Genomic DNA, 24,883 nt, shown 5'->3' on the forward strand with positions numbered 1-24,883 from the left:
CAAAGCTGAGCTGGCCCTTCTGCGTGGCCCGTGCGCACAGGGCGGCGGCGAGGGGGTGAGGGGGCCCGCGCTGAGCCAGCCAAGGGCAGGAGCAGAAGCACCCACACCCACAGGGTCAGAGATCTGACCCCCGGGGGAAAAAGGCACCGCCTCATTTTAAGCCAAAATTTAGGCAAAAGTAGTGTTACCCAAGGAGGGGTTAGGAAATGAGGCATTTGTACCTGCAGCAGACGGAAGCTTTGGAGTCTCAGGGGTTAACACAACCCCTGTCTAAATAACTTAAAATCGACTGCTGGACATCCGTAATCCAAAAGAAAAAATTCCCTCAGCCACCAGGAATTTCTTCCCGACGCGGTACCAACATATGAGTCCACGTTACTATTTACGGCTTGTATATGGATTATATATTGAATTTATAATATGTTAATACTTTGTATATATTGGAATAATAAGTAAATCCTTAGAATTATTTTTTAAGATTTTTTTGAGTCTTTATTGACTTTAAAAGCAGTATTACAATACTGCTTCTGTTTCAGTTTTTTGGCCCCGAGGCATGAGGGATTTTAGCTCCCCGACCAGGGATCAAACCCACACCCACTGCATTGGAAGGCGAAGTCTTAACCACTAGGCCACTAGGGAAATCCCTAAATCCTTAGAAGTAATTTCACCTGTTTCTTTGCATGTCCTCGGTGTGGCTACAAGAACATGTGAAATCACACAGTGACGTCTTCCCCTTGGGTGGCGCTGCCCGAGACCATTATCCGTGTCCCCTGAGTCACGGCACCAGGTCTCATTTCCCCTTGTATGTTGGTGGCACCCAGCAGGTGCCTGGACCAAAAGCACAGTTAACTGATCGAATCAAATCAAGAATTCAGAAGAAAGCAGGAGGGCAGAGCCAGAAGTGACCACAGGAGTAAAAGTCAGTACCCCAGCTCACATTTATGGAGTCCTGTCTATATGCCACGCACCATTCTGAGAGCTGTACTTAAGTGAATTCACTTAATCCTCTCCACGAGCTCAGCGTCACGTGGTGGTCAGTGGTGTGGCCAGGACCCAAGCCAAGCTGACAGTTGCAGTCTCCACCCCAACCCTGTGGATGCTGCCCCAGGCACCCCGAGAATTCACTGCAGGCCCTGGACCTTCCAGAGAGGACCCACCCTTCACACGTGACCTCAGGTGGCAGGTAGGGGACACTGACCACACGAAGAGCAGGACCACGGTTCGGGTGGTGAGACACGATGCAGGTAATGATCTGTCGGCAGGGGTCCTCTGTATTTTCCAAGTTTTCCTAACAAGCACGTGTTATTTATGGAATCACAAGGTCTTCTATGCTACAGCAGACCTTTGCCTGGCGACACTGCGGGCTACAGTGAGTTACTGAGGTCTAGCGTTGCCCATGACCTCCCAAAGCCTCGCACAGCCAGAGCCCCACAGCAAGGCTCCAGACACGGTCTGAGCGCTCCCGCTACCTCCGCCCTAGGACCGGGGTTACGACCCAGGGTTCCGAGGCCCCGGCCGGGGGGGAGGCCAGGCACTGGTTTTGCTGTGTTTGTTTAAAGCTCCCCAGGAGACAGTGACCGGTGCGTGAGCCCAGGCTGATGCCACTCCGAGCCCCAGGGGCCCCTTCTGTCGCCGACCTGAGCCCCCGCCAGCCCTCCAAGCCAGTCCAAGACCCGCGGCCTCTGCCAGGCCAGCCTGACCAGCTCACGGGCCCTCCTCAGCTCAACTGCAGCCAGGGCTGGCCGAACCCCTCTTGGGCCGCCCATCCTGGCACCTGCCGCGTCGCCCCCTCACCTGTGCACACCTCAAGGCCGCGAACTAGTAACCGGGCTCCCCCCGCAGGGCCGCCCACAGCAGAGCCGGACACGACAGGCCCCAGGAGCATCCGACCTGGTGACGGTGGTGTGAGCCTTCGATTCGCTTCTGATGGACGGATTTTCCTTCGAGCCCCCGCAGAAGTCACCTAAGCCCGCTGGAAACCAGCAACGTGACTTGGTGAAGGGCGCAGCAGGGAATTTCCTGAAAACAGGTTTTGGCTGAGATAAAGGTGCCACCACTGAACACCACACGGCAGGTAGCGCCTGCTCTTCAGGGGACCAGACACCACCAGGCAGGGCCCTGAGCCAGGCCCGAGCAGAGCCACAGTGATTCCTAGGGGACTCAGCCCAGGGTCCCCAGAGATACCTCGCAACCAACGTTGTGTGGGAGCGAAGGGGGCCCCAGCGCTGGCAGTGCAGGGGGGGTTGGGAGGCCCAGGGGACAGACGGGACCGGAGCCACGAGCTTCAAGTGCAGAGACGGGAAGTGGCGAGAAACGCAGCCAGAGAGGAGGGTAGGACCGACCAAAGGTGGGAGACTCTCCCAAGGGGACATTCTGAAAGAGCCGTGAGCAGGGAAACAACACGAGCTTCAGGATAACATCCGAACCGCTTCGTCGTTCCAGAGCCCTGCCGCCCAGCTGCGGCTGGACCCACCTGCCAGGCTCCATCTCCCACAGGGGCACACGCACAGGTGTGCGCACACAGCACGGCCCAGCCACACCTTGCTACTCCTCCCTGTCGGGCAGTGCCTCTCCCTCGCCTCCGTCCTTCGCTCCGACTAAGGTCAGGGACTCCTTCCCCCACTCGACTGGTCTCAGTCCCTCCACAAGCCCAGGAGCAGACTGATCAATACCTCCTGCATCCTCAGCGGCCAGTATGAGGCAGGTGCTTAAGAAATTCGCTCTCCAAAACAACGAAGGGAGAAATCAACAAATGGATGACAGAATGAGTAACTTAGGGAGCGAGTGAATAGATGAGACTAAGAAACGGCTGCAGCCTTGTTAAAATGCCCACCCGCCAAGGAGGACCCTAGAAAGGCTTGAGCAGCAAAGCCTGAGCAAATCCCACGGAAGGAAGGCAGGAGGGCAGGCTCTGAGTGAAACAGCACCACAAGGGTCCCAATAAAGGACTGTGCGCCCGGGGCACCTCAATCCAAACACTGATGTGGATGAAACGAAAGGGCAAAGAGCAACCAAGTCAACGGCGGCTCTCAGACTACACAGGACCCTCGGGGAGCCGAAGGGTCACGCGCGAGGACACGGCGCCCGAGGGACCGACGGTGTTCCTCCATTAATACCAAGCCCGGGCTCGGGATTTCTCCTAAGGAAACACAGAAGGTGTGCAGAGTTATGATTGGGGCTGTTCCTTGGGGTCAGTCATAACAATAAATAAAAAACAAAGCCAGAACTGAAAACAACTGAAATGCCCAAATAACAGGGGAACGGCTTACGGAATGCGCCGCCAATGAGCAAATGGCAGGAATGGCTGCACTTCAACGACCGTCACACAGCCGTTAACAACGTGCTTTGAGCGAACATTACTATCTTGGGAAAGACATCATTTATAACAAGTGGAAATCATGAGATGCACAGAGAGGTACATGCTTGATCCCAAGTCTATAAAAAGGAAGAACACACACACACACACACACACACACACACACACACACCATAAAGGCCCTCCCGAAAAGACACAAAGATAAGCTCTTTTAACCCCCTGGGCTACCAGGACAGCAGGTGTACAGCTGGTTTTCATCGTTGTTTCTGACCCTGGTCTCGGGAGGTTGTGTCCACCGCACAGGGTCGTTGTGAGAAGAGATCAAGAAAATTCCCAGAGACTACTGAGCGCCACGTATGGCACAAGATGGGCATCAAAAAATATTCAATGTTATTGTTTTTCTTATGATTATTCACACTACGTGCTAAACTTTAAACACTGAACACTTGTAATTTTAAATTATACTTAAGAATACCAAAGATAGGGCTTCCCTGGTGGCGCAGTGGTTGAGAATCTGCCTGCCAATGCAGGGGACACGGGTTCGAGCCCTGGTCTGGGAGGATCCCACATGCCGCGGAGCAACTAAGCCCGTGCGCCACAACTACGGAGATTGCGCGTCTGGAGCCTGTGCTCCGCAACAAGAGAGGCCGCGATAGTGAGAGGCCCACGCACCGTGATGAAGAGTGGCCCCCGCTTGCCACAACTAGAGAAAACCCTCGCACAGAAACGAAGACCCAACACAGCCAAAATTAAATTAATTTTTTTTAAAAAAGAATACCAAAGATAAACAAAGTTAATATTCCACAAGATAAGGCTGTGTTCCTACCATGCAAACCCTGTATATGAAAGATCAAAACATGACTTTGTTAAATGGATTTTATACTTTCATATTTGGTTTAGGTAATGGGGATGGAATTTTAAAGTACAGAAGGCCCAAATCTAGAAAAGTTTTAATAACTTCTGATAGGATTGGCACACAGAAGGAAATTCATGTCTTACTAATTTAATATGCATTTTATCAAGGAAATAACCACGAATAAATGGAAGAAAAGAGTGTACTTTAGCGAAGTATTTAACGGTCTGATCGAGAAAGTCATTAAAGTAAAGGGACAAGCAAATGGAACCCAGTGACCTGCATACACAAAGGCCTCGGGCACCTGAGAGACGCACAATGCTGAAGTGGCGCACGGTGGCGGCCACGCGATCACCACGCGGCAGCCCTGACACGACACGATGGAGTCCATCAATGAGGAAGGCACACGCACCGCAGGAACGCAAAACGGCGAGGCTCAAAAAAGCGTAAAGTGACTTGGAAGGAAGGAACCAAAGCAAGAAAAGAAAAATGCTAACTAAGGAACACGCTGAAACAGGCAACTTTAAGTTCACAAGGATTAGGGAACGTTTTCATGTAAACTGAGGGTAGTTCCTAACTTTAACAGTGGTGGTAGGTCATGAGACAAGGATCACGAAACGCACCCCAGAGCCCTGAGCTAGCTGGCGACATCTTTCAACTAAAACGCTGGGAGCCTCTGCCCTTCCTCACCAACGTCCACTGAAAGCCCGGTTCACGAAGGCACGCGGGACGCAGCGCCACCCACAGGGCCGCGGGCAGAGGCTCCCAGGAGGGTGGGCCCAGCCGACGGGAGCAGGCTCACCCAGGCTGGGAGGGCACTGCAGGCAGATGGAGGCCCAGCGCCCGACAGAGCGGCGGACCCGCGTGAGCCGAGGAGCCCACACAGCCCCCAGGCCAGCTGCACGGGGCCCCTATGATCCACGGAACTGTGTGGGTCCGGGTCTGCGCCCCACCACCGGCCAGCTCCAAACCACCTCACTGGCTTGAGCCGGCTGTGGCCGCGGGGTGTGCAGAGAAGAGAGGGCTGGTGTCTGGGAGAGAGCAGGCCGGGGAGGGGGGCAAGGGACCCACAGACGCGCGGGGCAGTTCCAGAGAGCTTGGGTTCAAAGCACAGCTAACTCAGTCGCGGCCGCATTTCAGAGTGTCGCCCACACGTTGTCACCTGCAGTCCTTCGGTGGGATTATCACACAGGAACAGAGGCCAGATTAACCTGCCCAAAGTGCGGCTCTGATCATTCCACTCCCAGACCCCAAGCCCTCGCGGCTCCCACCTGCCCACAGAATGAGGCACTGTATCCGAGGCTCTCGGGCCTCTGCTGCCATCAGCCCGACTCCTTGATTTTGCCCATGAGGAGGCCGAGACCAACGATGCGGCAAGTGACCAGAAGGCGTGCAGGCGGCAGAGGCAGGGTGTGAACCCGAGATCTCAGCATCTGTGCCCCACTCGCCGCGCGGCTTGCGGGATCGTGGTTCCCTAACTCAGCGAAAGCGCTAACCACTGGGAAGCCAGGGGATTCCCCATCACAGCGTCTCTCCCACTGCCCCACGGCTGCCCGACCTGCCAAGCTCCGGCCCCGCCTGCACCCCTGGCTTCTCCCACCGCTGCATCTTCAAAGAAGCCTCGTCCCTGCAGCGCGGCCGCCTCAGGACGACAAGCTCCCTCAGACGCCGCTGCCTCCAAGTGCTGGCTCTGCTGGCCGGGAGGCCCACAGACGGCGACCACGTCACGGCCGCCCGACTCTAGGGACAGCACACGGCTCCCACGCGGTGTGCTCAGCGCCTCGGCAGAGGTGGTGTCGCTGTGCTGTCGTCGCTGCTGCCGCTGCAGCTGTCAGGACTCAGCTCCACTCGCCATGTCTCCTCCCCAGCAGCCTGCTGCCCTGTGCCCAGGGTGTGTCCTGGACCACAGCCTAGCACAGCCATGCTCCCCAAAGCCAAAAGCCACCAAGGCTGGTTGTAGATGACCACGGCAGCCAACCCCAGGCTCTGGCGGCAAACTGGGGGTAAAGCCTCCCCTCCTTAAGGTCAGCCCACCCTCCGCGGGACAACCGAGCAGCCCAGGAGGCTCAGCTACAGGGGTGGGCGTGCAAGGACATGAGTGGGAAGGGAGTGAGTGGCCCGGGCGTGCCCAGTGCCCGGACGCACCACAGAGCAAGTTCAACACCACCGGCTGCTCCAACAAACTTCGCCCCGCAGTACGCACTGAGTACACTCACAATGCCAGATGTGACAGCAGTAACATTAACCTGGACAGGAGGTAAGGACAAAGCACGTAAGCCCCAAAGAAAAGGACAGGCTCATAACCAAGGTGTCCACAGTGTCGGGAGACGTGAGCGGGCTTCACCTCCCTGGTCCTGCACCCGGACAGTTTTTAGGTGGTGCCCACACCCGCGGCGATGACCCCGGAGAGCATAACGACAAGTGAACACACTGCCTTTCCAACCCTTCCAGAACACTGCTCCACACCTAAGTCCCTCGTCCCCACCAGAGGCAGCTTGTTGGGGCAGCAGGAGCACGAAGCCTAGAGTCAGGATGGGCCATCCATCCTGACGCAGCCACTTCCACCGGCGACTCGGTAAGATGGGAAGACCACGGCCGACCCTGGCGGCCCCACGGGCTCAGGGCAGGAAGTCGGGCACCGCACCTGGCCCAGGCGGGGCTCCAGAAGCGCACGCCCGGTAGGACCAGCTCTCGGGCAGCAGGAAGGGGAAAGCCCTCACCAGGGGACTTCCCAAGGTCCTGCTGTGCGTGCGCGCACACACACACACACACACACACACACACACGATATGATGCATCGTATTTTCTGGGAGGTGATTTTATCTGTAATTGAATAACGTCGAACCACAGGGCACACCTGAAGAGGGGCAACCCGAAGAGTGAAGGGAAGACCTACCTCTTCAGTTGATTATATGCATAAAAAATCCCCTATTGTGTAACTGTTGTTACACCAAAAAACAAACAAACAAAAACCTCCTGATGACTACATTTCTGACAATTCTTTCTTTTTTTATTGGAGTATGATTGCTTTACAATGGTGTGGTAGTCTCTACTTTATAACAAAGTGAATCAGTTATCCATATACATATATCCCCATATCCCCTCCCTCTTGCGTCTCCCTCCCACCCTCCCTATCCCACCCCTCTAGGTGGTCACAAAGCACCGAGCTGATCTCCCTATGCTATGCAGCTGCTTCCCACTAGCTATCTATTTTACGTCTGGTAGTGTATATATGTCCATGCCACTCTCTCACTTTGTCACAGCTCACCCTTCCCCCTCCCCGTGTCCTCAAGTCCATTCTCTAGGAGGTCTGTGTCTTTGTTCCCATCAGGCCAATTCTTTTGCATTAAGAATTTTTTTTTTTTTTTTTTTTTTTTTTTTGCAGTACGCGGGCCTCTCACTGTTGTGGCCTCTCCCGTTGCGGAGCACAGCCTCCGGACGCGCAGGCTCAGCGGCCACGGCTCACGGGCCCAGCCGCTCCGCGGCATGTGGGATCTTCCCGGACCGGGGCACGAACCCGTGTCCCCTGCATCGGCAGGCGGACTCTCAACCACTGCACCACCAGGGAAGCCCAAGAATATTTCTGATTGAGGTGTAACTGGCCTATTATAGTAGTTTCAGGTATACAAGGTAATGACCACCACACTGAGTCTAATTAACACCCATCACCACAAAGTTACAAAATGTGTTTTTCTTGTGATGAGAACTTTTAAGATCTACCCTCTTAGCAGCTTTCAAATATGCAGTACAGTATTACTTTACAACTGGAAGCTCGTTCCTTTTGACCCCCTTCGCCCATTCCACCTGCCCCTAACCCCCCCACCTCTGGCAACCACCAACCTGTTCTCCGCATCTGTGAGCTCAGTTGTTTTTGTTTTTGTTTTAGATTCCACAAGTAAGTGAGATCATATGGTATCTGTCTTTCTCTGACTTACTTCACTTAGCATAATGCCCTCAAGGTGCATCCATGTTATCGCAAACGGCAATATTTCATTCTTTGTATGGTTGGACAATATCCCGCTGCGCACGCGCGTGTGTGTGTGTGTGTCACATCTTCTTTATCCACCCACCCACTGATAGACACCCAGGGTGTTTCCATGTGTTGGCAACTGCAAACAATGCCGCAGTGAACATGGGCGTGCAGATTTCTTTCTTTACGGGGTCACGAGGATGTTCTCATTAAGAATGTTTTGGGTGGGGCACAACACTGTGAGTGCACCAACTACCACGGATCTGTGCAGGTTAAAACGGTTCATTGTATGTTACGTGAATTTCACCTCCATTTTTTTTAAAGGAATATTTTACTTGAGAGCTTGATGATTTGTATGCCAGGCTGGCACTAGTGAATAACATGATGACTATGCTAAGTATCACCTATTCTCAGGCTCCCCAACGTGTACAAAGTGAGAAAAGAGGCCCATGAGACTAATACGCTTCCGTTTGTATTTTACGGAGAACGGGGGCTGGTGGGGCGACGTATACACACCCACCCATACAGTCACTTGAATAAACACAGAGCACTTATGAACGGAGGTAAGAAACAGAAGGGGAGCCACTGGCCTGGGGACGGAGATTTATTTGTCATTATGTAAACCCTTAGCGACCAATTGAATTTTTTAATATTGCATGATGTAGCTTTTTCAATTAAAAAAAAACTAGTAAACAAAAGATACGAATGAACATCACCAGTTCCCAAACTTTAAGTGCTCTCACAACTCCCCCTCCCGCAGAATCTCAAGGAACAACGTTCCTGTTAGTGCGTTTATAGTACGTATTTTGAATACCGTTAAATATGTCTAGATTTTGACTAAGCATATAAATTAAATGTTGACTTAGACAGATACACAACTTTACTAACAATTTTAAGTAAAGATCATTCTCAAAACATTATATAGCCATTAAAAATGATGGTTATGAAGACTGCAGCAAGGTGGGAAAGGCGCATGAGGTGATATTAACTGGATCGGGGTGACAAGTGGCGTCTGCATCCTCGCTGCCACTGTGGAGAGAGGTGGGTAGGCTCCACTGGGAAAGGCAGTGATGGAGACCCGCACCAGTGCCAGGGCGAGCCTGCTGCACTGCACGGACCACTCCTCACGGGACTGCTTCCCAAAGCCAGGTGGAGGAGGCAAGCACCATTAGACCCATTTTACAGGTGGGGAAACTAACGCCGAAAGAAGTCTGGGGGAAAAAAACTGCCCGGGTCACTCTGCCAGTAAATGGCAAAGCGTGGCCATGACCTGATGTGACCCCAAAGCCCACATGCTTGTTTTCCACACTCCTCTGTCCCCCAGGAGGCCAGAGATGGGGGGCAAGGTGACTGGCCGTCATGGCTGCTGACTTTTCTATATTGTGGTTGCTCTTACTTGTAGAACCTAAAACAACACATAGGTTAAAACATGGATTTAAAAAGACACCCTTAACTAATTTTTTCAGACTATCTTATCCTAAGAAAAAGGGTATTTCATTTTTTTAAGCACTTTAATAAGCAAGCCTGAACTTTGTCCCTTTAGGACCAATTTGAGTACAGCCTCAGATTTCACCAGAAAGCCTCAGTTTGTATTAGTATCTCAAGACCTGGCTCAAAACCAAAACCAAAGCCTTACTCAGCAGCGCCTCACTCCTCATGGCAAATTCAGGATAAAGATGATTTTCTTCACTTCCCGACACAAAACCCAGCGCTTCCTTGTTTCTCTAACTTCCTTCCTGTGTCCTACCCCATTGTGAGGCCATCCCAAGTGACTTCTCCTCTCCCGCACCCTGCACTTCTATTCATCAGGAATTTCTCCCTTTTTCTCATTTTGGTCACGTGCGATCTAATCCTGCACCAAATCTCTAAAACTGGACTGCCGTGTCCTGGTATAGTGAGTGCAGAGGACGTGCAGGGAGCCCCGGGCTGCTGCTGCCTGTGGGCTTACCCTCAGGCAGGCCCTCCTCCTCCTCTGAGTCTCAGTTTCCTCATCTGCAAATGGGGCCGCTCCGCTGATTGCTTAGGGCAGCACGGAACCAACGAGGAAACCCGTGAGGAAGACCTTCACAAACAGAGGCCTTCCTCCCTGAGGAGCGCAGGCTGGTGCTGTGCGGTGACCACACAGTGCTGCGTCTCGTCGAGCAGGAAAGCTGCCGTAGACTGTTTGTGTCCCCAAAGGGCCTATGTTAAATCCCGACTCCCAGGGTGACGGTTCAGAGGTGGGGGCTGTAGGACGTGCTTAGATCACAAGGTGGGGTCCCCCTGGACGGGATTAGTGCCCTGATAAAGAGGCTCAGGGAGCGCCCTTGCCCCTTCGGCCGCTGGAGCACAGTGAGAAGGCGCCATCTATGAACCTCACCAGGTATGGAATCTGCCGTCGGTGCCTTGACCCTGAACTTCTCAGCCTCCAGGACCACGAGAAATAAATGTCAGCTGTAGCCGCCCAGCCCACGGTATTCTGTTCCAGCATTACCACACCAATAATGCACTTCCTCGCTTTCTATGCTGAAACTAGAAACCCGCACAGGGCGAAGCAGCCCGTGGGCCTCGGCACCACGCAGGGCAGGATCTTTGGCACGGGTTCAGAGGTCCACAACCACCGGCACACCCTGCAGCCAGGTGACCGGCCATTTCAGACGGCGTCCGTGAGCACCTGCACCCCACGGACTCGTGGGTCTGCAGAGTGAAGCTTTCAAATGAGAGCAGTGTCGAGCTGAGCAGGCGACCGCAGCCCTGGGCCCATCAAGTGAACAGCAAACCACCGCCCGGCCCTGGAGCACAGCGTGGACCAGGACTCGGCCCTGTCCAGGCAGCCCTGCCCCCCGCTCCTCCGCACGGCCCCTGAGCGTGTCGCGCACCCGCCCCTGTCGCATGACTCAGCTTACAGCCTCCTGGCCTGCCGCCGTCAGGGGCCCCATCCTCAGGGCAGTTCAAGAGCGGGGCTCCGGGACACGCAAACACGGGGCCCCATGTCTGGCCTCTCCTGCCCCACCGCCCCTGCACATGTGACTGCTGTGTTTCCCTCCCGGGAAGGGATAACGCAGGCCCTCTGAGGGTCACAGAGGGCCTGGGAGCGACAAAGTCAAAACGGCACCCGACCTCTTTCTTCTCCACTTTCTTGCTTCTCATCTTTAACACGTGCAACTTCCCTTCCTACCTGTAAGCGCGAACCAGACAGATGGCACAAGAAAGTAACCAGGGCTTCCCTGGTGGCGCAGTGGTTGAGAGTCCGCCTGCCGATGCAGGGGACGCGGGTTTGTGCCCCGGTCCGGGAGGATCCCACATGCCGCGGAGCGGCTGGGCCCGTGAGCCATGGCCGCTGAGCCTGCACATCCGGAGCCTGTGCTCGGCAACGGGAGAGGCCGCAACAGTGAGAGGCCCACGTACCACAAAAAAAAAAAAAAAGTAACCAAACAAGGGAGACGGCTGACTCTGGCTCCTGGTATTTCCCTAGGAAGATGGGCAAGCAAACCACCCCAGGAAGAAGCACCAGAGTGAGTAGGGCCTCTGTCTGGAAAACACGCATGACAGGAACCCAGGAGGGTAAAGTTGAAGTGGACAGCCATTGTGCCCCAGCCTCTCTGAGCTCCTTCTTAGGAATTCCACGTACTTCCATGTACCTGACAGAGAGGAAGCTCTCGGTCAAAGCCAGCCACCATCACCAACATCACCATCACCATCACCATCACCACCAACATCACCACCAACATCACCACCATAACCAACTATCATCACCACCATCGCCACCATCACCATCAACATCACCATCACCACCATCACCACTACCACCAACATCACCATCACCATCATCACCACCATCATCATCACCATCATCACCACCATCACCATCATCACCACCATCATCATCACCATCATCACCACCATCATCATCACCATCATCACCACCATCGTCATCACCATCACCACCACCACCACCATCACCATCACCATCAACATCACCATCAACATCACCACCATCATCACCACCACCATCACCACCACCATCACCATCACCATCAACATCACCACCATCATCACCACCACCACCATCACCACCACCACCACCATCACCAACATCACCATCAACATCACCACCATCATCACCACCACCACCATCACCACCACCACCACCATCACCACCACTACACCACCATCACCAACATCACCACCACCATCACCACCACCACCATCACCACCAACACCACCACCATCACCACCACCACCACCATTACCATCACCATCACCATCACTACCACCAAGGTCACCACTACCACCGTCCCAGAGCCCTTGATTTGATTCTAAAGAAGTCAAAATCCTGCTGCTGTGTTGCCCGCATCCTTCCACACCTACAGGGAATTCCAATTGCTCACCATCTCTTCCAACTTCCCTTCTTCAGAAAACCCTCTTCTTTCTAGCTTCATCTGGCAACTTTACAGGATGTGCATTTCCAGAATGCACAAGATAGGATCTGTGCATTGATTAATTAATTCATTAATTTAAAAGTATTATTTTCTTTGCAGTTTCCAGGACCAGACGCCTGGCTATGTGTTGGTTTGTGGTCCTTTGGAATCTGAGCTACATTTGGGGGCAAAACCAGGACACAGGAGGGCTCATTCTAAATACTGTGTGTTTGACTATGAAAATTCAAAGTTCATCCACTCGCTCCCTCCACACCCAAGACTGTGCACACAGTCCAACACAGTTCAGTTTCTGGGTCTCCACTGTGTGGTCGGGACAGTGCTAGACACCAGCCATGGGTTAAGTGCTACAATACAAGAAAGACAGTCCCTACCTCAAGGAACCAGAAACCTGGTGGGGTGACAGATTTACACGTGCGTATCTGAGTGGCAAACACAGCTGGCTGTCCACCCAACATCCATCCCCTCCCTCTTCCCTGTAACTGGAACCCCAATTCCAAAGTGCCAACGGCCGGGCCCACGAGATCCTTCTCAGCACCCCTTGCAGCTCGTGGGGGGGGAGCCGGGCAGAGGGCACGTGACCCAGCTCTGGTCAAACTGCTTTTCTGATAAGACTACAGATGCCATGGTGACTGCCCTTTGCTTTGACACAGGACAATGACTGCCACCTTGTGACCACGAGCTTAGATCCCTGATGAAATCAATGCCCACAGCTCCCTACCTCCAGACACCCTGCTGAGAAAAATAAACCCCTATTTGTCGAAAGGCCCCTGAGTCTGGTTTTCTGATACCTTCAGCCAAAACGAATCCTAACCAATCCCCCTCCTCAGCTGGTGAACCACAGAGGCCAAGAGCACTGCGGGGCCGTGGGGCAGGAGACAGCAGGCCAATGGACCCCAGCAGCACTTCCTGAGCAAGTGCCGTGTCCTGGTCCCCATCACTGGACACGAAGACCAGGGGCTCACAGCACGGCCCACGAGGAACTCACAGTCCAGTGGTGAGATGGACACAACCCTGAGAGCTGAGTCACAAGCACAAAGGGCTGCAGGGCAGGGAGCAGACTCCCACACACTCTGCCCACTTTTCCGCTCTCATCCCTCAGACAAAAAAACAGACACCACGGTCTCATGAGCATTCAACTGGTTACTTCATGTCCTGATCTACAAAGGAAATCATTAGAGAAAAAAGGACAAACGTGTAATGGATTGGTTTCTCAAACTGCTCCTTTAAAACTGTACAGTAGACGTACAAACATTTCTTTTTAACATTTGCTTTTAAGATTATACGCAGGAAATCATCGTCCGTGAGAAAGTTACCTGAAAGACCCCTGAAAGTTTTCCTAATTAAACTGAAGAGCTGGTCTACCAGAGATATTAAATGAAATGCTTACCTTCCACCAAATCCTATCCACTCTGGTTTATTCTAAGCCGAGTGATAACCACACGTAGCTCAAGTGCCACACCTAGTAGCGCGAATGCCACCCAAACGGTGAGGATACTGCAGTGGCAACGCCATGAAGCCAGGACTGGCGCGTCTTCTGCAGCTCTCACACTCCCGTCCCGAGCCCAGAAGACAAAGCAAGCTCGGGGAGCCCCTTCTGCGGGCCTCTAAAGGGCTGGCGAGAACCGATTACAGGTAATGAGAGGAGAGGAGAAGACACAGCCATAAATGTAGCCAGCGTACACAGTGGCAACTGCGCTTTGTGGGTTTTATTATTTTTTCCACGTCTCTCACTTTCAATAACATTGCGTGACCTATCATCGCGGAAACCCTACAGCGAGAGCGACACGGAGGGAGGAGCCGTGCGGAGTCCCCTCCTCCGTGGCGAGACTCGGGCGATCAGCCACCCGTGGGCCGGGCAGAGGCTCTGGGGGGAAGCAGGGCGTCAGTGACACGGGGACGGCACAGCACGGGGTCCGCACGTGTGCGACGGTCCTGGCTGCAGGGAGGATGCTGCCGCAGTTGAGCTGCATTTGGACGTCAGGAATAATTACTTACCTAGTGATTATTTTCACAGAAAGAAAATAAAGCCAGACTGGGAGGACGGCACCCACCCAAGTAAGGGGGGAGACGTCTCACTGGTGCTCGGCGACCCGTGCCCGCCCTGAGCTCGCACGCCTGGCACCACCAACCCCTAGAAAGAGACCGAGGCCTCCCTCCGGGGGTCGGGGGCAGAGGGACCCTCGGTCGGGTGATCCGAGGAAAACACGGCAGGATGAGAGGGAGTGAAGGCATGGAGTCGTTCGGGGGTGGGGGCGTGATGCGGGAGATCCTGACGATGAGGGTCTGTTCGAGCAGAGGCCTGGAGGAAGTGAGTCACGCAGGAAGCCGAGGCAGGGGGATGGCAGAGCACAGGCCCAAGCATGGACGTGCCGCTGCATCCCGGCGACCGCAGAACAGAGTGAGGGGACGATGGGAGGGGGACAGGCGGGTCGTGGGAGGCCGGGCCTCTCGGGCGTCACCAGGCCGACGGCTGACTCTCTGAGTGAGATGGAGCCGCCAGACGGCTCTGACGGTACCTGATCCGGATCTCATTTCCGAAGGACTGCTGACGGCTGTGCCGAGCACGACGCCGGACATAGGTGCGCAGGGGCCAGCGGGGGTGGGCTGTCACCATCAGGCGAGAGGCGGTGGCAGGGACCAGGCGGTGGGCTGGAGGTGCTGAGCGCAGGAGACCTGGTGACAGCCCAGAGGTGGGAGTGGGGAGGAGGGAGGAGAAGACGGCGGGGGGCTGGGCCCGGGTCACCAGAGGGGGCACCGCTGTGCAGAGATGGGGGCACGAACGGTGACAGGTTCAGGGGGGAGGAGTGAGGGCCTTGGGAAGTCAACTAAGGCGACACGTCCAACCTAGAATCTGCCTTTCAAGGCAGATGAACTTTTTCAAAAATGAACTCCTTGTGTACATTCTTAACGAAAGCTGCTTTGCCAGTGTTCCTCCTGATGTCAGAGAAGATGCTACACGGGAGAACCAAAGCTGGGGGGCAATCCAGGAGAAGCGGGAAAGAAAGGTGGGGGAGAAGAGCCTGGACCCGTGGGCTCTGGCCTCCCTGTCCCCTCACAGAGACTCCCCCCACCCCGACTGGAGCCCGCACGCACTCTGCTCAGTCAGAATCGGCCTCGGCGGTGCTTCCCTGACAGGAGAGGCTCAGCCAACCCGCAGCCAGGGCCACGAGACGCAGTGACCAAGGAAAAGGCACCGGCCGAATGCTGCCTCGGCTCAGCCTGCGACGCGCTCGCCCCTCCCGCTGCTGCATGTGCGCCTACTACGTGCACCAGGGCTCTGTCCTGAGCTGCAGGCGGGGACTGCAGGGCTCGGGCAGCGGGGTGAATTCATCAACCCTCTTTCAAACCTTCTCTGTTTGTTTCACTAAAAAGTACTTTCTCCCCAAACCTCACAGCTGAGATAAAACCGGGCTGCAGGGGCTCCCCGCCGGGCTCCCTGGATCCCCGCCTCTTACACTCCAATTACCTTTCAGAAGCTCGGCTGGCGGCAGGGCCCGGGGGGATCTGAGGAAGCGTGTCCAGCTGAACTGGCACCAGCAGGGCAAAGAACCAAGCGCTGCCCACACCTCCGCTGAGAATCGGGACGCGAGCACGCGGCTCAGCCAGCGGGTCCAGAGCGCACTGCGGCGGGCGCGACTGCACGCGACGAGACCTCGACTCCTCTCCCCTGGAGTCTCTGCGCTTGGGCAGCTGCCAGGGGCCCCCGGGGTGGCCGTCAGCGGAGCTGCCACCTTGTCCCTCCCACATCCTGTTGCCCCTCTGGGACCACCCTCCCCTTTCACAAGGCAGCAGGACAAGCCCGCACGGGCACACACACGCGCAGCCTCCACTGTCCCTGGCTGGGACACAGCGGCGAGGCTGTGGGGCTGCGCCTGGTCCCACGGCTGACGCTGGGCACCGGCGGGCCACCGCCCGGACCTTCGGGAACAGGGGTGCCGGCAGCCCTGCCAGCACAGCCAGGCCACGCCGCCCGCCATCCGCTCCCGGTCCTCCAGCAAGGCCCTCAGCAGAGGAACGAGGACCCGGCCGGCATCGGCCCTGCCCTCGCCGCGGGGCCGCAGGGTCGCCCCTGCACCAGGGCTCAACCTCCCCAGCTGCGATCAGGAGCCGGCTGCTACCGGGGGCAGGCTCCGGGTGTGTCTGGGTTGGGGGGCGGTGCACACACGCATGCCAACACACAGGAAGCACAGTGCCCCGCACAGAGCGAGGACCCGAAACGCAGCAAGTGTGCAGTTATTTGGATACACTGCCTCGCCTGGCTCTGTTTCACCAGTACCTGATTCTGCTACCTGGTGAAAAAACACCCTTCTTGGGCGTGCCCCGGTTTTGTGTCCATCAGCTGTCCCCCTACGCCCGCAGCCCCTGGGCTCCAGCTGACACAGTCCTGGTGGCCCCTTCTCCCTGGGCCACCAGCTTCCCCTCTCCCAGTCGACCCCGCAATTTCCTCCCCGTCCCCACATCCCTGCACCTCCCCACTGCTGCGTGGCCTTGTTCCGCTCCCCTGGTTCCAGCCCTGCCAGAGGCTTTGCACAGAGAGAAAGCTGGGGGCCTCCTCCTGGCCTTCTCAGCCCTCCACACCTGCCACTCGCTGCCCTGCCGGCCTCCTTCCTCCCCTCCCCTCCCCTCCCCTCCCCTACCAGGCCCTGTCCATCCCCGAAGCCCCATCCCAGGGCAAGACCTCTGCACCCTGGCCCCTCCCTGGGAAGCTCCAGCCTTTACCCCACACCTCTGTTTTTCTCTCCACTGCGCCTACTACCTTCGGCCGGTTCCTGGAGTGCTGACTGCGTGCATCTGTCTGTCTGTCTGTCCCCGACACTCAACGTCAGCTCCTGAGCGCAGGGAGCCTGGGGTCTGTTCCCGGTACACCCCCAGCACCTACAGCAACAGCAGGTGCTCTACGAACACTGGCCGAATGAAGAACTATGTGGGCACCTGACGTCAACCACCTCCGACGTCACAAGGACCCTGCAGGGGAGTCCCAACTCCCCCGTGATGGCTGATGAGACAGGAGGCTGAGTCACCTGTCACACTGGCTCCCAGGCTGCACTGCCTCCCCTTCCTGCCATCAGGGCCCCTTGCAGGCAGGGCTGTCCTCCAGCCCCGGGCCCTGAAGGGGCACCGAACTCAAACCCTTGCTTCCTGAGCGAACAACTCCATATCACCCTCCCCCGCCCCCGAAAAAAACCCTCTCCTCCCCATAGCCGTCTCCCGGCACATTCTCCGTCTTAAAGCCCAGCCTGGGTGCTCACGGGGTAACTGGACCGTGACCTTGCACCTGGCCTCACTCCCTCTGTGCTCGTGTCTGCATGTCCGGCACCAGGGCTGCGTGTCACACACGGACGACCTCAGAGCCCGGCTGCCACCAGGCGGTCACTCGGCAGGCCTTGGGCTGCTCATGTTTAGCCGATGGCCAACTCACATGCCGGTTCAGACGCACGTGGTCGCAACGAAAGCCTCCAAGTGTCATTTTCTTGGGCTTCAAAGCAGGCAGCCTTTGCACAAGTAAATACTGAGTCAATGCTAAGAGCAGAGTGAGCTGTTAAGTTCTATTTGCTACTCTCACCCCTGTAAGGGAGCGCAAGCTGAGCAAAGAAGAACAGCGCTCTGACGGGCGGAGCGACATTCTGCAGGTAGAACTCTTCTGCGGGCGGGCGCTGCTCACGTCAGCGGTTTTCTTCTCCAACATTAGCGAATATTTGCCGCTTACATCTTTTACGCAATGTGAGGATAATACATCCCACTGTCTTCCGAAGCTATCTTAACTGCCTTATAAAAACAGGCAATTTGCCGGCTGCGTTTTCTCTTGCCACTAAATACAAATCCAGTCATTCACTTTGAAAGCTTTGGTTTTCGCTTTTTGGTGTTAGAGTTGATACTCACACAGAATTCTAAAGAAAGAAAAAAAAACCATAATCCCACAACCGAACAAAAGAATCTGATTTTCTTTTAACCTCTCAATCTATCCATATGTACTCACTCTCCCACAAGCCTTGAAAGCTTTACTTTTAAGTTCGATTTTATTTTCAAAAGTTACTCCAGTGACAAAGTCCCCTAGAAGATTCTAACTGGGGGCTCAGAACCTGACCCAGAACTGCAGTTCCCATCAGGCAATCTTGTTTTCACGAGCTATCTCCTTGCCATCTACCATTAGAGGCTGCTGAATGTAACCAAGAAAATATCTATGAAGTGGCCACATATGTCAATGTTATAAAAATCAAGTAGAGAATAAACAGGCCAGTGCAAATGAAAATAATCAGAAGAAGTAAAAGAACTAACTTTTTCTGAGTGCTTATTGAGTGCTGGCCACTCTCCCAAAAACTTCATATGTATCAATATTATCAGCAAAATCTGTACAGGTTTCCCCTACTATCCGAAAGTCGAGTGTTTCTATGAAATCTGACATAAGCTGAAATGGCGTAAAGTGAAGACGCAAGTTTTGCTTTTCACTTTTTTTCATGAAAGCAAAAGCCCTCTCCGGTTTCCTTCAGTTAGGGAAAACAGGTACTGAGGAGGCCTTCCGTGAAAGCAAGGTGGTGTAAAGCGGGTGACACCTGTGCTGCCACCGCTGTCCCTGCAGGTGACCGTGCAGGCTGAGGCCTGGAGGCTACGAGGCTCGCTCCAGGGCCCGTGCAGAGGAAGCCACGCAGGCAGCTGCCCCGGGAGCCCCACCCTCGCTGCCCACGCACAGCACTCCGCTCCTCACGCACGGTCCCCTTCCATCGGGCTCGAAGCACGAGACTTCCACGCACCAAGGCCCCCAAGCTCTCCCTCCCCGAGCTCCCCACGGCCAGGGATGCTCCAGGAATGTCAGGTCAGGGTGAGGAACAGGTGTTCTTCTTCTGTCAGAAGAACAGCTCTTACGTCTGTAATGAGAGCAAGTAAGGGCCCCTCGGGAGGGGCAGCGAATAACCGGCGTGGCGGCCGCAGACAGACGGGCTCACTGTCGACCCCGCACAGGGGCCACAGCCTCTCCCTAGCACTATCGGGAAATACATGGTTAAATTTCAAAGGTGAGCAGAACAGCGTTACATTCGTATGGAGAGGAAAGAAAAAAATGTATGTAACGACACGCAGACCCAAGTACCTCTCTACAAATCACCTCTGAATCACCAAAGGAACAAGAGTAACTTTCGGGGGGAAGAACTGGCAGACACCCCCTGAAGCAGGGATCAGAGCTGGCTTCATCGACCTCAGGACAAACCAGCACCCTGGCCTCCTGCTGCTACATCAACCGAGAAGGCAAATCAATTAAGTGCTGTTCCTACCAAAAACAGCCGGCCCAATTCTCACCAGGGGAATGTGAAACAAGACACTCCGAAGGGCCTACGCTCTTCCAAGACCACAAGGCGAGGCCGGAGCATCACTCTAGCTAACAAGACGAGAGACGTGGCAACCGAACGCCATGCGTGATCCTGCAGTGGGTTCTGGACGAGGAAGAAAGGTATCACGGGTGCTACTGGGACAAGCGTCAAGAAGTGAACGTGGGCCGTGCGTTAGAGAGCAGTGCCGCACGGATGTTTAATTTCCTGATTTTGACAGCGATATCATGACAACATCGAGAGGGTGTCTTTGTTCTTAGGAAATAATGAAGTCTCGTGGGGCAGATGGCTCAAACGGTTCAGGAACAGCATGTCTGCACGTAAGCGCACACACACACAGAATGCAATGGGGCAAAACGTAAACAACCGGTGAATCTGGGCAAGGAGCGTACGGGGGCGCTCGTGCTGTTCTTGCAACTTTTCTGTAAATTTGAAATCACATCGAAATCAAAAGTTTAACACAACATGTGCGCGGACCATCTCTGGAAGATGACACCTGGAACCGGGCAAAGGGGGAGAGGCGAGCTGGGGAAGGGAAAGGGCTCATCTTCCCTCTGCACCTACCAAAAACAGCCGGCCCAAATCTCTGTGCCATGCGACTCTGCAGGCAAAAACTGAACAAAACTAAGAAGAAAACACCCACGGTGAGAACGGCACCCGGGCTGGAGCAGCACCTTCCGAGCTTCAGGATCTTTCCAAGGCCGCCCTCCTCCGGCCTCACGAACCAGGCCCGCGGCTTCGGCTTCCGCAGGCTCGTCCTGGGCCGCGGCCGCCTCCCTCCGCGGGCCTCACGCGCCACCTGCTGGCCACGCGGGGCACTGCCCGCCGCGGCGCCCAGCCCGCGGAGCGCAACCGTGAGGGACTACAGCCACCTCCACCCTCCCGAAAGCTCCAGCATCGGGCAGAACGCCCAGTGCAGAGCGGCACTCAACAGGGATGAGATCCATAAATAGAAGAACACAGATCTGAGTGGAATTCCAGCAGAACTTGAAAGCAAGCACGCCTCAGCCTGGCTGCAGAGCGTCCAAGCGGGTATCACGACCCACGAGAACCATGCCTGTGACTGTCCTGTCCCCTGCTGGCCCCTCCACCCAAGATCTGTCTTGCCCCCTGCCCCTGCAGTGCCCACACTCTACGCAGACCCACTGGGCCCCTGCAGGAAGGTGCAAAGTCAGCCACGGTCAGGACGTCCGCCACCGGCCCGGATCGCCGGCCCCACGACCGCTATGAAGGACAAGGACGTCCACCCGGCCTGCCCTGCAGAGCTCCCCAAGGCAGTGCTAAGAAGCCAGAAGAGTGCAACTGGGCAGAAACAGATCAGAAAATGCTGATCGAACTGCAGAGGAAGCACATTAATAAACACGTCGACAGTAAACTTTCAGGACAAACGGCTCTCGTCTTAGTGACCCACTGACATGAAACACAACAGACCAACCTCTCACCAGGTGAATTACACGGGGAGCAAGTGTGTTAAATGGCAGCAGACTGGCCTTCAGAGCTGCACCCCCTTTAGAAACGAGGCACAGCCGGCGTGGCCTCGCCCACAGGGGACTCACCAAGGTCTGTGTTGGGGCCGGCGAGGAGCTGTTTGAACTTGTCCAGCCGGGAGGCCTCTCTTTCACTTAAGGCTGAGCTGCTGAGGGTACTGGGCTCGGGCGCCCCACCCAGTGCCACGGTCGCCGAGTGCGGCAGAGACTGGGATCTCTGCAGAGGGACGGCATCACTGGCGCTTCCTGCAGAGGGAGGGGGAGAGAACAGAGGTGAGGCTCCGGACACATCCACACCCACGCCCACCACTAAGGAGGCCTCACACATGCCTCGCTGCTCTCCCTCTGTGGATCCGCCATCACCGAGCAGCAAGGACCTGGTTTCTTGAGGGATAAAATGAACCTAGCTCACACCCATGGAGCGTGCCGGCCCTCCTGGTGGAGGGGTGTTCCACAGTGAAACAGACGCACCCCACGAAAAGCAAGACACTGACAACCACACAACCGGAGACCAGGTCTGTCAGGGCTGCCAACGGTCTGGGCCTGCCTGGGTGACGCACCCCGAGGATCTGCTGGTGTAGGGCAGGGGGGAGGATGCCTGCACGGGCCACCCGGGCCTGGCATGGAGGGAAGCCACCAAGGCACACGTGAAGGGAGCATGAAGCCCATGAAGGTGCTGAGGACTGTCTGAACGTCCCAGGTCTCCCCGAGCCCCAGGAGGGAGGTCAGGCAAGGACCGTCACCCAGAGAAAGCAGATCCGCCACTGCAGGTGGAGACGAGGGGCCACCAGAGTGCAAGCTTGCCCAGCCCTCACCCAGGCACCACTGACCTGACACACACTGAAGGGCTGCCCACAAGGACCCACAGGAGGGCCTGAAGTGACACTGTGCGGCACCCAGCACCCGGGACTGGGGACAGGCAAAGGAAAGAGCAGAGGGCCCTCGGGTCACTTGACAAAGAGCCTCCAGGGACCAGCACGGGACCCACAAGCAAGAGGCCCTGAAAGGCCCCCGGGCCCAAACCGCACTGAGCAATCGCATCCTCCAAAGCTGAGATTTAAAGTGCGGGGCTTCCCTGGTGGTGCAGTGGTTAGGAATCTGCCTGCTAGGCTTCCCTGGTGGCGCAGTGGTTAGGAATCCGCCTGCCAGGCTTCCCTGGTGGCGCAGTGGTTAGGAATCCGCCTGCCAGGCTTCCCTGGTGGCGCAGTGGTTAGGAATCCACCTGCCAATGCAGGGGACGCGGGTTCAAGCCCTGGTCCGGGAAGGTCCCACATGCCGCAGAGCAACTAAGCCCCTGTGCCACAACTACTGAGCCTGCGAGCCACAACTACTGAGCCTATGTGCTACAACTGCTGAAGCCCAAGCACCTAGAGCCCGTGCTCCACAACAAGAGAAGACACCACAATGAGAAGCCCGCGCACCGCAACGAAGAGTAGCCCCCGTTCGCCGCAGCTAGAGAAAGCCCACGTGCAGCAACGAAGACCCAACGCAGCCAAAAATTAATTTACTTAAAAAAACGGGGCTTCCCTGGTGGCGCAGTGGTTGAGAATCTGCCTGCTAACGCAGGGGACACGGGTTCGAGCCCTGGTCTGGGAGGATCCCACAGGCCGCGGAGCAACTAGGCCCGTGAGCCACAACTACTGAGCCTGCGCGTCTGGAGCCTGTGCTCCGCAACAACAGAGGCCGCGATAGTGAGAGGCCCGCGCACCGCGATGAAGAGTGGCCCCCGCTTGCCACAACTAGAGAAAGCTCTCGCACAGAAACGAAGACCCAACACAGCAATAATTAATTAATTAATTAATTTAAAAAAAAAAAAAAAAAACGTAGAGTAAAAACTAAGCTCCGGGAAATGGGGCAAGGAGCAAACGACGTGGAGCGAACATGCCAACGCTGGCCTCCGGCAGCAGCTGTCAGAAGGGAGCTGCCATGCTTTACAGCAAACACACGGGCAAGGCTCCCAAGGGGGCCCGCAGGGCACCGAGGAGCAAGATGGCCCAGGCCTCCGGGCAGAGTCTGGCCCAGTTACACTTCCAGAAAAGCCTGCAAACGTGGCGCAGTGCTGAGAGCACCTCCCGCTTCGGGGCTCTGCGAGGACAGGCTGGAGTGGTGAGGGGAAGGCAGAGGTGGCGGGACTCAGAGCTCCCCACCCTCCTGGGGACCTGCTCTTCCCAGCGGTCCTCGTGAGTCTGCAGGAGGCGCCGCAGCAGGGGCGGGGCCCGCGGCAGCGCGGAGCAAACGTGCTCGCTTTTATCTATCTGCGATCGCAGAGATGCTCCGTGTGACTTTATTCAGACCCTATTGGCCCCACTTGCCCCTGAGCCCCATTCGAAGGTGGGGCTGGTGGGATCTGGAAGGTAAAGCAACAGCAATGGCCCCCAAGGAAACAGTAAGGTCCACAACCAGGCCTCCTGTCACCGTGAGTGGAAAACACGTCAACGTCCCACCTCCGGGGCCCCCGAGAGTGTGATTTAACCGCCACCCATTGGTGTCCATACGAGACCCGCTCGCGGCTGGGTCACGGTCAGCTATAGGGACAGCCCTCGCCTGGCCGATGCCCGCTGAGCCCTTCCCAGCCAATGACACGCTTTGCCATTAACCCAGTGGTACCCGAAATCAAGCAAAGTGCCTCTGACTTCAGGTACAAAGGCAACAGATGTCTCAGACATTCATTAAGAAATAGACAGCCAGAAGGTGAAGTGAAGGCCCAGGGAAGCCAGCCTACGAGCCCACACTCCACCACCACTGAGCTTTGAGGCCGCCATCTCCCCAGGGCTGAAGGGCAAAGCCGACGGCAGCAGGGAGGCCCTGCGGACACCGCACAGGGTGACATCTGCTCCCCATGGGGGCTCACGATTGGGACGGGCAGTGGCACAAACGCTGGCAGAGACACAGCCACACTCTAACTGCACCATGCCCCGCGGTGGAACGTTCCAGGACATTCAGAATTCCAAAGCGCTGCTCACAGGAGCAGTAAAGTCAAATGGACCTCAGAGGTCTCTCACCCGAGGCAGAGGCCCCGGCCCCGGGCAGCGCATCCCTGTGCAGGGACGGGCGTGGCTGCCACGCCCCATGGGCAGCAGGCCCTGAGGACAGCTCGGGTTACATCACCAGCATCTCCGTAACTGCCCAGGACACCCAGGAAGAACAAAGAGGACCTGGACGTGGTCCCGCCTCTGCGGCTCGCAGGGTCGCAGCATCAGCTGCAGCGCCCACAGCAGGAGGAACTCGGTGCCCGGGGACGCCTGCCCGGCTCGGGCACACAGGAGGTGCTCAGAGTGCCCGTCACGAGTCACAGGAACGTTCCATCAACCTGTAAAAGCCCTAACTGGATGTCCTTCCATATTTAAGCTCTAATACTTCAAAGTTCACCCTATTTTAAAGAAAAATGGTTCACGTTCCAATACAAAAACGGATCAAATGAAATAACTCACACCTAAGAAGACTGTAACATTTTAGAAGTTAATTTCTGGAAAGCGTTTTTGAAAACTAGACCTAAGTATGAAACCTAATTCTGCAA

General features: G+C 55.8%; 1 protein-coding gene across 3 annotated transcripts in view; it reads right to left on the bottom strand.

The window, feature by feature from the left end:
- TBC1D22A (TBC1 domain family member 22A) overlaps positions 1-24,883 on the bottom strand; it is a 318,317-nt gene that overhangs the window by 262,429 nt on the left and 31,005 nt on the right. Inside the window, exon 4 of one of the 3 annotated variants that reach the window (XM_065887135.1) lies at positions 21,436-21,612. The exons of the other annotated variants lie outside the window; for them this stretch is intronic. Within the exon in view, the coding sequence (XP_065743207.1) occupies positions 21,436-21,612 (177 nt within the window). The remainder of the gene's footprint in view (positions 1-21,435; positions 21,613-24,883) is intronic. 3 annotated transcript variants of the gene reach the window in all.

Source organism: Phocoena phocoena, chromosome 11 (genome assembly GCF_963924675.1).
Source record: "Phocoena phocoena chromosome 11, mPhoPho1.1, whole genome shotgun sequence".
NCBI lineage: Eukaryota > Metazoa > Chordata > Mammalia > Artiodactyla > Phocoenidae > Phocoena > Phocoena phocoena.